Consider the following 14,063-nt stretch of genomic DNA (forward strand, 5'->3'; position numbering starts at 1 on the left):
AGAAGGTTGTTGAACAATAGCAGATGTTTAAGAAAATAATTCATGACTCACAACAAATATATATCCCAGTGAGGAAGAAGGATTCTAGGAAGGGCATAAACCAACCATGGTTAACCAAGGAGGTTAAGGATAGTATCAAAGTGAAAGAAAAAAAAAATATGGTGTGGCAAAGATTAGTGGTAAGCCAGAGAATTGGGAAAGTTTTAAAGACCAACAAAAGCTGACCAAAAAGTAATAAAGAGGGAGAAAATAAACTTTCAAGGTAAACTAGAAATTAATATAAAAACTGACAGCAAGAGCTTCTTTAACTATATAAAAAAGGAAGAGAGAGACCAAAGTGAACATAGGACCCTTAGAGCATGAGGCTGGGGAAATAATAATGGGGAACTAGGAAATGACAGAGGAGTTGAATAAATACATAGTATCTTCTACCATGAAGACTGATGCAAATAGCAACCGAAAATTACTAAATAATCAAGGGGCAAAAGGGGGAGAGGAAATAAATAAAATAACTATCACCAAATAAAAAGTATTAGGGAAACTAATGGGGCTAAAGGCCGATAAGTCCCCTGGACCTGATGAGTTGCATCCTAGGATATTAAAGGAAGTAGCTCCATAACTAGTGGATGCACTGGTAGTAAACTTCCAAGAATCCTTAGATTCTGGAAAAGTCCCAGAGGATTAGAAAAGTGCCAAAGTAATACCCTTAATCAAAAAAGGAGGGAGACAGAAAACAGGTAACTATAGGCCAGTTAGCTTAACATTCATCATTGGAAAAATGTTAGAGTCTATTATAAAAGGATGTAATAGCAGAGCATTTAGAAATACATAATAAAATCAAGCAACGTCAGCATGGCTTCATGAGGGGGAAACCATGCCTGACAAATTTATTCAAATTTTTTGAGGAGGTAACAAACAAGATAGATAAAAGGAACCAGTAGCAGTAATATATTTGGATTTCCAAAGGGCATTCGATAAGGTACCGCAGATGAGGTTACTTAATAAGATAAGAGCCCATGGTGTTGGGGTAATATATTAGAGTAGATAGAGGATTGGCAAACAAATAGAGGACAGAGATTTGGAATAAGGGGGGCATTTTCAGGAAGGCAACACCTGTAGCTAGTGGAGTGCCACAGGGGTCAGTGCTAGAGACACAATTACTTACAATATATTTTAATGACTTGGATGAGGGAAGTAAATGTACTATCGCCAAGTTTGCAGATGACACAAATAGGTAGGAAGGCACTCACCAAGTCACTCACCATCCTGACTTGGAGATATATCGCCGTTGCTTCACTGTCGCTAGGTCAAAATCCTGGAACTCCCTCCCTAACAGCACTGTGGGTGTACCTACACCACATGGACTGCAGTGGTTCAAGGCAGCAGCTCACCACCACCTTCTCAAGTGCAACTAGGGATGGACAATAAGTGCTGGCCCAGCCAGCAAAGAACTCATCCGTGAATAAATAAAAAAAGGCAGTTAGTGAGGACGACACAAAGAGTCTAGATAGCGATATTGACAGGTTAAGTGAGTGGGCAAAAGCTTGGCAGATGGAATATAATGTGGGAAAATGTGAGGTTCTGCACTTTGGCAGGAAGGATAAAGGAGCTGAATATTATTTAAAGGGAGAAAGGCTGCAGAAAGCTGCAGCACAGAGAGATTTAGGGGTCCTCATGCATGAATCACTAAAAGCTAGCATACAAGTTCAGCAGGTAATAAGGAAGGCAAATGAAATGTTGGCCTTTATTTCAAAGGGAATGGAGTATAAAAATAGGGAAATCTTGCTAAAACTGTACAAGACACTGGTTAGACCCCAGCTAGAATCCCGTGAACAATTTTGGTCCCCCTATCTAAGGGTAGATATACTGGCATTGCAGGCAGTCCAGAGAAGGTTCACTAGGTTGATTCCAAGAATAGAAGGATTTTCTTATGAGGAAAGGTTGAGTAGTTTGGGCCTGTGCTCATTGGAGTTTAGAAGAATGAGAGGTGACCTTATTGAAACATAAGATTCTTACGGGGCTTTACAGGGTCAATGCTGAGAGGTTGTTTCCCCTTGTGGGAGAGTCTAGGACCATAGGGCATAATCTCAGAGTAAGGGGTTGCCCATTTAAGACAGAGATGAGGAGGAATTTCTTCTCTCAGAGGGTAGTGAATCTGTGGAATTATTTACTGCAGAGGGCTGTAGAGGCTGGGTCATTAAGTATATTCAGGGCGGAGAAAAACAGATTTTTAATCAGCAAGGGAATCAAGGGTTATGGGAAAAAGGCAGAAAAGTGGAGTTGAGGATTATCAGATCAGCCATGATCTCATTGAATGGCATAGCAGACTCAATGGGCTGAATGGCCCGCTCCTGCTCCTACATCTTATTGTTTTATGGTCTTATAGTACACTCATGACTAAGGTCAGAGTATGTGGAGTCATGGGACCAGTAGTAGAATGGATAAGAAGCTGGTTACAAACAGAAATAAAGAGCAAGGGTTGAATCTCAGATTTATCGCAAAAGATTAGAAGTGATGTTCTACATGTTCAGCAGTTACATAAGTGATTTGGAGTCGAGAATTGGAAATACAATGTCAAAACTGTCTGACAACACCATATTGGTGTACTTAATGCAGGACTGTGACAAAATACTGGAAAATATCAGTATGCTTGCAGTGGGTAATTAGCTAATTAATTTTAATATAAATCAATGTGAAGTGGTGCATTTTGATAAGAAGAATAATGAAGCCACATAGTCATTGGAAATTGTAGTGGCTGGGTCATTAAGTATATTCAGGGCTGAGATAAACAGATTTTTAATCAGCAAGGGAATCAAGGGTTATGGGAAAAAGGCAGAAAAGTAAATTAAATGAGGTGAGGAGCAATCTTGAAATAAGTAGCAACGTAGGTTAATAAAGTCTTAAATAAAGGCATAAATAAAGCAAACAAAGCACAGGGATTAATTTCTGGAGGGACAGAATTTAAAAGCAGAGTAGTTATGTTAAACTTGCACTGAACTTTGGTTATAACACACTTGGGCATTCAGTGAACAGTTCTGGTGTCCTCATGATATGAAGGGCACTGAAAATGGGCAAAAAAAAAATTATCCCAAAACTGATGAGCTATATATGTTGTGAGGAAAGATAAAACAGGCTGGAGCTCTTTTCTCTCAAAAAGAGAAGACTGATGGATAATCCCATTGAGGTTGAGAAGATTATGAAAGAGTTTTATAAAGTAGGCATAGAGAAGATGTTTCCACTTGCATGGGGAGTCAGAGTGAGGGACCACAAGAATAGGATAATCACTTAACAAATCCAAAAGGGAAATCAGGAGAAACTTTTCTACCCAAAGAATGTGGAACTCGCTAGCACAAGGAGCATTTAATGCATAGATGCAGTTAAGGGGAAGCTTAGATAAAAATGAGGGAGAAAAGAATAGGATATATTGATCAGGTTACAAGAAAATGACTGGGAAGACAGTTGTGTGGACCATTAACACCAGCTTGGAATTGTTAGGCTGAACAGCCTCTCATAAGCAGTAAATACTACATACCACATTCCACAGATGAACAAAATTTCATACCAAGGTGTTTAAAGCCTAAGGTTATGCTTCAAAGTCTTATTAAACTTTAGTTCTGCTTTTCTGACTCTTAAATTACACCCGCTCCCAAAAGCAATGACTCTGTTTGGTCCTCCTACCATTTCAAACTTCATGACATAATCTTGTTCAATTAATAGCCATAATTGTGATGAAGCTTCTGAAATGTAGTTGGTCAGAAATAGCAAAACATTATAAGTTAATAACGTAGTTCTCAGACGTTAGTGTATTAAAACTCTACAAAAAAATACATTCAACTTCCCCTTTGCAATGACCAAGATCACTTTGAAGCATGTGTATTTCATGAAAGATGTGTTTTATGACTTGAATCAGAGCAGTTTGGCAGCTGTTTTTTAATCTCTCACCGCACCACTGCCTCCACTCCCCTTAGTTTTCAGCTATTGCATTCATGTCATATTACAGGTATTATAGTACATCACAGGTTGGTATGATCAAAGTCACATGATCTTTAAAAGAAAGCAACAACATTTTTTATTTTTCTGCAACAAATAATTGAATTGGCATAATCCGTAAAAGAACTTGGATTTATATAGCCCCTTTCACAACGCAAGGATGTCCCAAAGCACCTTACAGCCAATCAAGTTGTTTTTTTTTTAAGTGTAGCCACTTTTGTAATGTAGGAAACACTGCAGCCAAATTACATAAATCAAGGTCGCACAAGCAGCAATGTGGATAAATATTGATCAGGATGTCAGGGAAAACTCATCTGCTTTTTGTCAAGTAATGCAGCGGAATCTTTTATGTCCACCAGAGAGGGCCTCAGTTTTAAAGTCTCAACCAAAAGATACTGTCAGTGCTAGCACTGAGAGCTTCAGCCTAGATTATGTACTCAAGTGTCTGGAGTGGGACTCAAACCCATGAACTTCTGACTCAGTGGTGAGAACTCTCAGTGAACCACAGCTGAAAAAAGAATGAACGTGACTGTTACTACAGCCCAACAAGGTACTTACCTAACCTTCTAAGATTGGGGAGCATGTGCACAACAAAAAGTCGATAGTCTGATTCATTTTTGGACACAGGGTTCAGTCTCAGGTCAAGTTCTTTCAAACCACCCAGATTACGAAGGAGAAAAATCTCTTTCAAACTTGCAATCTTGTTATAATATAGGTTGAGTTTTTCCAGATGAATCAAGTGTTGAATCCCCTGTATGCACAATATAGACAAGGTAGAAATGCATTAAAATCAGTGAAATTGTTTTAAGTTTGCATAAATAGCTTTCTTTAGAAGCATTAATGTGTGGGCACGGCAGAAAACATAGAAATTGTTAAGTTCAGGAGTAATTTCATTTTTAATCGCGTGATAATTATTGCCAAACAACATTTATGACCCTGAAAATTTAATTTTACAAGTGTGGAGGCTAATTCCTTCATAGGTTAATTAGTGTTGGAGATATTTTTTAAAATTAAAACTTTAAAAACTTTTCTGTATATTTCTTTTATCTCTCACTCTTAAACCCATCTGCCTTTCCCTATTCATATTTTGCTTTCCATACATGGTTTAAAAATAATTTATACTACTTGGTTTAGACTCAACATGCCTGGGTGAGAATTTTTCAATCTGCTTCAGGAGGAGCCTCCCAGACGCCTTGCACAATGGTTTAGACATTGGATTAGAGCCAATTTCCACTCAAGGACCCGCAAACACTTTGGGGCAGTTGTCAATGAGGTAAACATCAAGAACTGTTCCTTTGTTGCTGACCGCAAACTCCAGGCCATTATCATATTGAAACTTATCAAACGTGGTACTGAACCCCAATTTAATAAATGACACAGAAATTCACAGCAACATTTAAATGTATACAACTAGCTAAAAAAACGGCAATCCACAGGTAAATTAAATGGGAAAAAGAACATGCTGTTCATTAACTGTTGAATTGATTTTTAAATTGGGACTCTGCAGGGTGTATGAAATAATTCGGATGGCGTTATCTTTTCTGGCCTGGAACAAGGCTTCGCCACACTTGCAACAGATATCTTATAGATCAATTATTGGATTTTTGATTAATATGCAACACCCAATGTAAATCTGGTGTAATTTGTATTATTAAACAAAAGTTTTATTTGTTCCAGTCACATGCGTTTACTCTCTCTCCTAACAGAGGTGTTAACTCATACTGGTACAAGTTCCGATATGGGCTACTGATACTACTCTGAAGTGAAAAGAGAAGATACCACCAAGGTATATTGCTGGTCAGCTCATTTGTGGGATTGTACTGTGCATGTACAACATATGCTGCATTTATTTGCACAGCAACATCAGTCATGAAATATAGTTTCCCCTACTTGGAGCTGGTTACAAATATCAGAACTTATGTATATAATTTCTTAGGTTCAGCACCACTGGTGTTAACTGCAAGTGTATCCCACATCTCTTAGGATCAGGGGTTGAACTTTATTTTAAAATTAAAATTGTTTCCTTGATGTGTTCAATAACAGAAAAACTGCATTTAATCGGCCACACCCAGTTGCTCCAAGATAGTGGTGGTGGCTGAATGGTTCTTAGTGATTACGCTCCCACAGTGAAGTTAGTTGGGAATTAGGCATCAACCTTGGCATAATCGGTAGCTCTGAGTCAAGTTGCTGGTTCTATCCTAAATCAAGATTCAGTCATAGATCCTAGGCTGACGCTCCATTGCAGTACTGAAGGAATACTATATAGTTGAGGATGCGATCTTTTGGTCGAGATATTAAACCAAGATAGATTCAAAAAATCCCATGGCATTATTTCGAAGGGCAGGGGAGTTATCCCAGTGTTCTGCCCAATATTTTACCTTCAACTAACATAGCTTAAAAAAAATATCTGGCCACGAGCTAATTATTTGCAGGACCTTGCAGGCAATTGGCTGCTGCATTTCCAACATTACTGCAGTGACTACATATCAAAAAATACTTAATTGGCTGCAAAGTACTTTGGGATGTCCTGAGGTGGTGAAAAGTCTTTTTCATTCTTTCAAGGGTTTTGAAGCAATTTTGGGATTTTGCACATGCAAGTCCACTTATCGATACCTCGATAACAAATGAATAGTGGATAGGCTGCCTGATTATGGAGGGCAACCGACCAAGCCTGATGCTTTCCTCAATGAAGTCCAATGCACTTCCAGCAGGAATGAATGGATAACTATCAGCAGGAGGGACCACAGCTAGTTTTATCCTGACCAGTGAAAGGACACTGAATCCAACTGTCATATCACCAACGCTGCCCGAAATGAGATCAGCTAACTCAGCATAATGTGACAGCCAAACCTGGGACCTTTCTGACCTGTGGGATTAACACAGCTGAGGAAAGTTCAGCCACTGTTCTATCTATTATCTGAAACATCAAACAATTTAGCAATATATGAAACTGACAGGCAGGAAAATATATACTGTCCACCCAACCTATCCCACACAGCTGTGATTCCTCATGCATACATACCCCATCCACCCACCCACGGAAATGTGATCTTCTGGGAGAAGCAAAAACAAAATAAATTAATGGGGGGAAATAGTTAATTCTTCTCTTCCCTCTTTGGCACCTGAAACTAGTCCAGGAGATCACATTGGCTCTGATTTATATTACAGGATACTTAGTTCTTATACCAGATGTTCTCTGACCCAGCCATGAACAGGACCAGCTCTTGCTTGAAGGAATTCAGAGAATCAGCATTTGCTGCAGAAGCCAGCAACCTGTTTGACAGGTCCTCTATTCTCTGTGAAAAGAACAGCCTAATATCCAACCTAGTTCTGCCCTTTAGCTATCTGTTTGCATGACCCCTGGCCTACACTAAACTACTTACATGAACAACAATAACAAATTCAATCAAACAAAATTTGATATTAGGAGAGGGAAAAGGAAGTTTTCAGGAGTTTCTTGAAGGGAAGAGGCAAGTAGTGGAGAAGTTTAAGTATAAAATTCCAGAACTTTAGGCAGCTGAAGGTGCAACAGCCAACGGTGGAGCAATGAAAATCAGGGATGCGCAAGAAGCCAGAACTGAATTTGAAATATTAGGATTAGAACAACTTAATAGTTGATCTAGTCCCTTCATTATTTTATAAACCTTCATCAAATTTGTTTCCATACCATTTCCTGGTACATGATCATTGTTATAAGGCACCCAAAAAAGAATATTGGAATGCGTCCTGGACATACAGGGAATTGTGTGTGGTCCACAGGAAAACTGCAATTCTGATTTGCCAATACTGCAGTTTTAGCTGGAGTAATGCAAGAGGTTTTAGTACAGAAATCCTTGCCAAAATCAACTCTCTATTTCTCGATATCATCCCGAATAAATCACAATTGAACGTGCTCCTTGGCTGCAAATTGATCGGAATAATTTGGACACAAACAAAAATAATTAATGGCACAAACAAGTCATAAATGCATCCTCTTTGTACCCTCTACCGCAGATTGTACTGAAGCAGAGACAGCAGCAAAACAATCAACATAATAGAGATATAAACAAAAATATGTGATGGTAGAGATCAGGGTTAAAATTTAATAAGGGCTACCTTGATGAATTAGTAAATAAATGTCCTGCAAAAATCAGGACGAGTTTAGATTTTATCCTGAATTGATGTTGCTTAGGTCTTAATCATGTTAGTAGTAGGAAGGGAAGTTACCATTTGCCTCAAGGTTCCAAGGCTGCAAAAGGGGTCAAAAGCTGACACTCCTCCTTCGGAATGCTGTCCAGCTACCCCTGCTAAGAACAGTGTGCGCAGTGGATGTGATATGAGGAAAAAGCTTTGCTGAGCTTTGCTGTGGATGTCTTCCACAGTTAAACAGCCTGTCAGAAATTGCTACTTTGGCTCACACACAAAGAATGCAACTTGAAAAAGATGCCTAAAAGGTGATGTCTGTTGAAACACACCCTATTGTGATTCAATGCCCTGATAATCAAGAAATTCCTTGTTCAAGGTCATTTTTGCTATTGAACAAGGTAGTTAACTAGGCTATTTATTTATAAAAATTAACAAATGATAACACATTTGCACATTACAAGTAATTTGATAACTTCACAATTTTAAACTTAAAGAGAGCACACTCTGTTCCAAGGAAGTACATTAGGTACAAGTGTTGTGTAATTAGCATAAAGCTGATTTTTAACATAAGCATTGTTAACAAGACTTGCATTCCTGCACTACCTCTTATGTGTCCAGAAAGGCCAAAGGCACTTCACAGCCAATTAAGTACTTTTTGAAGTTATTCACTGCTGTACTGCAGGAAACATGGCAGCCAAGTTGCAAGCAAGATCCCACAAACAGCAAGATGATAGTGACAATCTGTCTTTTTTAGGGATGTTGCCTGAGGGGAACATCATATTAGGTAGGACACCAGGGAGAATTCTTTGAATAATGCCATGGGACCTTTTAGGTCCACCTGAGGGGTGGCTGGGGCCTCAGTTTAATGTCTGATCCAAAAAACAATGCATCACCTCCTCAATAAAGGTATTAGACTTGAGTTTTATGCTGCATCTTATGCTAAATTCTCTGAAGTGGAACTTGAAAAACCTACAAACACATGAATTAGGAGATGATGATGACTCGGCCCCTTGAGCCTGATCCACCATTCAATAAGATCATGGCTGATCTGATTATAACCTCAACACACATTCTCACCTACTCTCAATAACCTCTCACCCCCTTCCTGATCAAGAATCTATCTAGCTCTGTCATAAAAATATCCAAAGGCTCTGCTTCCACTGCCTTTTGAGGAAGAGAGCTCCAAAGACTCATGACCCTCAGAGAAAATAATTCTCATCTCAGCCTTAAATGAGTAACCACTAGGTCTAGATTCTCCCACAAGAGGCAACATCTTTTCCACATCCACCCTGTCAAGAACCCTCAGGATCTTGTTTCAATCAAGTCCTCTTATTCTAAACGCCAGTGGATACAAGCCTAGCCTAGTCAACCTTTCCTCATCAAACAACCCTCTAATTCCAGATATTAATCTAGTGAACCTTTTCTGAACTGCTTCCAATGCATTTACATCCCTCCTCAAATAAGGAGACCAATATTGTACACTGTACTCCAGATGTGGTTTTATCAGTGCCTTGAATAACTGAAGAATAACCTCTCTACTTTTGCATTCAATTTGCCTCACAATAAAAGATAACATTCTATTAGCTTTCCTAATTACTTGCTGTACCTGCATACTAACATTTTGCGATTCATGCACTAGGGTACCCAGAGCCCTCTGCATCTCAGCGAGTTCTGCAAACTCTCACCATTTAGATAATAATCTTTTTTATTATTCCTGTCATTTACCACATTATAGTCCATTTGCCAAATCTTTCCCCACTCACTTAACCTATCTATATCCTTTTGTAGCCTCCTTATGTCCTCTTCACAACTTACTTTCCTACCTATCTTTGTCATCAGCAAATTTAGCAACCATGCCTTAGGTCTCCTTACCCAAGTCATTTATATAAATTGTAAAAAGTTGAGGCCCCAGCACTGATCCCTGTGGCACACCATTCTTGCTAAATGAGAAAATGACCCATTTATGCCTACTCTCCGTTTCTGGTTAGTTGGCCAATCTTCTATCCATGCCAATATGTTACCCCCTACACCATAAGCTTTTGATTTAGAGGCGAGAATGCTACCATTTAGCCAGCCAAGGCTAACAGAGAGAATTCTGAGGTGGGCAGCAGGGAGTTTAACTCCAAACTGCCTCAGAAGCCTGTGTTGAGCCATCTAAGCGCCCTCTTATAGAGATCTCCTGGACTAGTTTTGTTTGCCCAAGTGTGTTGGAGGGGAATTTCCCAGGCATTTGTCTTTCAAATTGGCCTCAATTTTTATCTAATTTTGTGTTGCTTCAAGGTTTTGGGTGGGTGGAGAGTGTAGATACTCTGATACACAAAATATTACAATTGTGTGGGACAAGCTGGAAGCACTAGTTATAGGGTGTAATCCTATTCATATAGGGTATCTCCATGACATTCTTCAGACTGGTTTGAAGCTGCCCCTCCACCCCCTTACATCCTTCTTTGACACAGCATGTTGGACACAACACAGAGACTAGTAAGGAGAAGGCTCCATTTAAATGGTCTATTAGTAATAAAATGTCATTTTTTTAAATCAAAGACTTTTCTGATTAAATGTATCTTCTTCAGCTCAATATTGGCAAAACCAAATTCATTGTTTTTGATTCCAGCAACTTCCTCAACTTGGCTCTGGCCCCTTTAAGCCTCATCAATTACTAGTTCGGATTGAGTTAGCGCCTATGCAACCTAAACATTGTGATTAATTTTCTACTACTAAGTCTATGGGAGCCAAGGCAAATTTGTAATGCCTCTATTTCTAGCCCAGCTGAGATCAGTTAGCACAGTAGCGACAGAGTCCAACTGAAGACAGACTGATTGAAGCTGGTTTTCCTGGTCTGTACTGCTTAATATGTAGTTTTAACCACTCACTTCCAAGGGCAACTTCCTTCTGCTGGCTTTAATTTCCCAAGTGAAATTAACTTGGGTATCTCAATCCATCACTGGGTGAATAGTGGCTCTCATTTTTGCACTGATGTGCAGCTTTTTCCAGAAAAGTGACAGTATAACCCCCGATCCAATTCCAGAACACAAAGACGTGAAGACAATCAATTTTTCTTTAAACTCGTTCTCTGGATATGGGCCTCGCTGGCAAGACCAGGATTCATTGCCCATCCCTAGTTGCCCTGAGAAGCTGGTGATGGCCTGGCCTTCTACTGGAGCTGCTGTAGTGGTTTGACACAACTGAGTGACTTGCTGCGCCATTTCAAAGGGCAGTTGAGAGTCAACTGCAGAGATGGGCCAGATCAGATAAGGACAGCAGGTTTCCTTCCTGAAAGGACATGAGTGAACTAGTTGAGTTTTTACAACAATCGGACAGATTCAAGGTCATAGTATTCAATTTCACAATTCTTTTTAAACTGACTTCAAATTCTCAATGTGCCACAGTGGAATTTGAATTCACATTCACCGGATTATTGGTCAAGTATCATAACCACTACATTTAAGTTTCAAAGCAGGTTTAGCGGCGCAGTAGGTAGCGCAAGGGTAAGCAACAATGCACAGAGATCTCCTCTGATGGTTAAAGGATGCGATTCACAACATCGTGGGGTTTTCTCAGCCGTGAATCATACTTTACAGCAAATATCTGATGAGAGAACTAAAGCAGTTTCACTCAAAAGAGGTAGAAATATTGTTGAAGGAAATAAATGTCACACTGATCCAGTAGAGACCCTACATGAGTTTAAATAGACAAAACATTACTTTGCATCCAATCCACACCACATATAACTACCAATTAACCAATTGCTCCTTGATCAAAGTGAATACTCTGACTGCCCCAATAAAATATGGCAGGAGTTCCTGACCGGGGGTCCATCGCCTCTTAGGAGATAGTGAGAAGGTTTCAAGGGGCCCACCATAAATAGCTTCTAGCTTTGAAAAAATTTAAAGTAAAGAAAATCCAGGTGCAATTGAATTCAGCAACCTGGTAGCTCATGCCCCAACTTGCACCTCTGTTTGTGCCCTTTTGAGAGCTTGTGCAATGATAGTGGCAGTTTCCACTGAGCCCCAGGCCCCGACTTAATGAGAAGGTCAAGGTAGCGATTGCTGGTCACAGACCCTTCAGCTTGAGCTCCCCATTCTCTACTCTTCTCCCTCAGGTCCCGCTGGATATTAGTTCCCCTAAAATGCTCCCCCAAACATTTGTTCTCGTGCCACAATGTGAGTTGTGGTTTCTCTCTTCCCCACCACCCTACAAGGTTAATTGCGGTAGTTATTCTTCCACTCTCACTCCTTGTTCCCCGAGTCCTGAACGTGGCAAACAGTTGCTGCTGGTGTCGTATAGAACTGAGATCAGGTATCGCCTGACTTTTGAGATCAGATTAAAGCAGCTGTGCATGTGCACCTACACTAGCTCCATTTCAAATCTGAAATGTTTTTGTCCTGTTTTGTTACTTTCATGGTCAAGGTTGTCAATCAAATGAAAAGGGGAACAAGGATATAGGTAGCAGCTGCAAGGGGTCAAACAGTGAGTTGCTGTCTTTGCAAAGGAGGAAATGCAAAATATGACAACATTGGGAAAATATTAGGATTCAAACTTACTACCAGTAAAACTGAAACACTCATTTAAATACAGGTTCATTCTCTCAAAACCAGCAGCCTCAGGACCAAGGCCATACCAGATTTTGGATTTTGCCAGAGTTTGCCATGGCACATTTTAAAAATATCCAGTTTTCAGACAAGTCCAGAGGCTGCCGGTTTTGACAGAGAGTGTACCTGTATTTAAACGAGTGATGGTTTCAGTTTTACTGGTTGTAAGTCTCAATCCTAATATTTTCCCAATGTTGTCATATTTTGCATTTCCTTCTAGAGTGTAGCTGTATTCTACGTTAACTTGCACCGATCCCTCTCCCGATTCTCTCTCTTGCTGATTTCAAAGCATTGAGACACACTGTAGCAGTTACAAGGATCGGTCGTCCTATGAAGCCTAATCTCATTCATTCTTCACCTGCAATCTTTGACCTCAAGTGAAGGGGTGAGCCTGCACCAACCTCCTGCTCCAAAAATGTAATTTAAGGAAGTTGTCAAGGAGTTCCAGAATTTGAGGAGCATATCTTCCAACAGCCTTCTACAAAGTAAAGCAGTGAGTATTTGACAACAAAGACTTCCACAAGTCAAAAGTCCTAGTGTACAGATTAGTTATCACCATATTGCAGTAATGCAGTGAGACCTGAACTGTGTATCAGCGACACATAAGAGAGCTAGAGAAACTCCATCAGCAATGCCTCCGCTGCATCTTCCGGATTCAACAGGAGGACCATCGAGTAAATGCTAATACCCTTCTCGAAACCAGCTCTATAAACATTCAGGAAAAACCCCTGCAAAATCAACTTTGTTGGATGAGACACTGCATCCGAACAGCCGAAAACTGGCTCCACTAGCAATTCCCGTTCTCTCAACTCTCAAATGGCCAATGTGTCAAAGGGAGGACAAAGAAAACACTTCAAAGTCTCTGAGTATGGCAGCATCAACAGTAATGGCTGGAGGAGCTTACTACCAATCAAAATGGTGATGTCTTGTCTATCAAGCTGCATCACGCTACAAGTTTTAATGATGAGGCAGAGCAGCAGCAGAGGAAAGAAAATGAAGCAAATCCTGCGTTCTGGATCCCGTTACCTTATGAGGCACCCTGCTCCATGTGCCCAAAGATCTGTGGGTCGAGAATCGACCCATGGCAGAAAGTGCCGACTGAGTAGATGTTATTGTCGAATTGAGGTACACCCAACACAGCATAAATTAAGGGGTACAAGTCTTACTCACCAAGGAGGGCATCACAGGCAGACCTGATTGCTCACACACAATGTTGGCCTCCACTTTGGATTACAACCTTCTAGGATTGTCCTGGAGTCGCCAGAAATAAAATATTAATTCGAACACTGCTGCAAGTAATTTGGGGAGGCAAATCATGGGGGCCTTTTTTAAAAAAAAAGTCATTATTCGCTTTCT

General features: G+C 40.0%; 1 protein-coding gene across 2 annotated transcripts in view; it reads right to left on the reverse strand.

Annotated features, from left to right (window-relative positions):
• Positions 1 to 14,063, reverse strand: part of cep72 (centrosomal protein 72) — a 170,568-nt gene that overhangs the window by 128,619 nt on the left and 27,886 nt on the right. Inside the window, exon 4 of one of the 2 annotated variants that reach the window (XM_041184602.1) lies at positions 4,549 to 4,741. The exons of the other annotated variant lie outside the window; for it this stretch is intronic. Coding sequence (XP_041040536.1) covers positions 4,549 to 4,741 — 193 coding nt within the window. The remainder of the gene's footprint in view (positions 1 to 4,548; positions 4,742 to 14,063) is intronic. 2 annotated transcript variants of the gene reach the window in all.

The sequence above is a fragment of the Carcharodon carcharias genome, chromosome 3 (genome assembly GCF_017639515.1).
Source record: "Carcharodon carcharias isolate sCarCar2 chromosome 3, sCarCar2.pri, whole genome shotgun sequence".
In the NCBI taxonomy this organism is placed as follows: Eukaryota; Metazoa; Chordata; class Chondrichthyes; order Lamniformes; family Lamnidae; genus Carcharodon; species Carcharodon carcharias.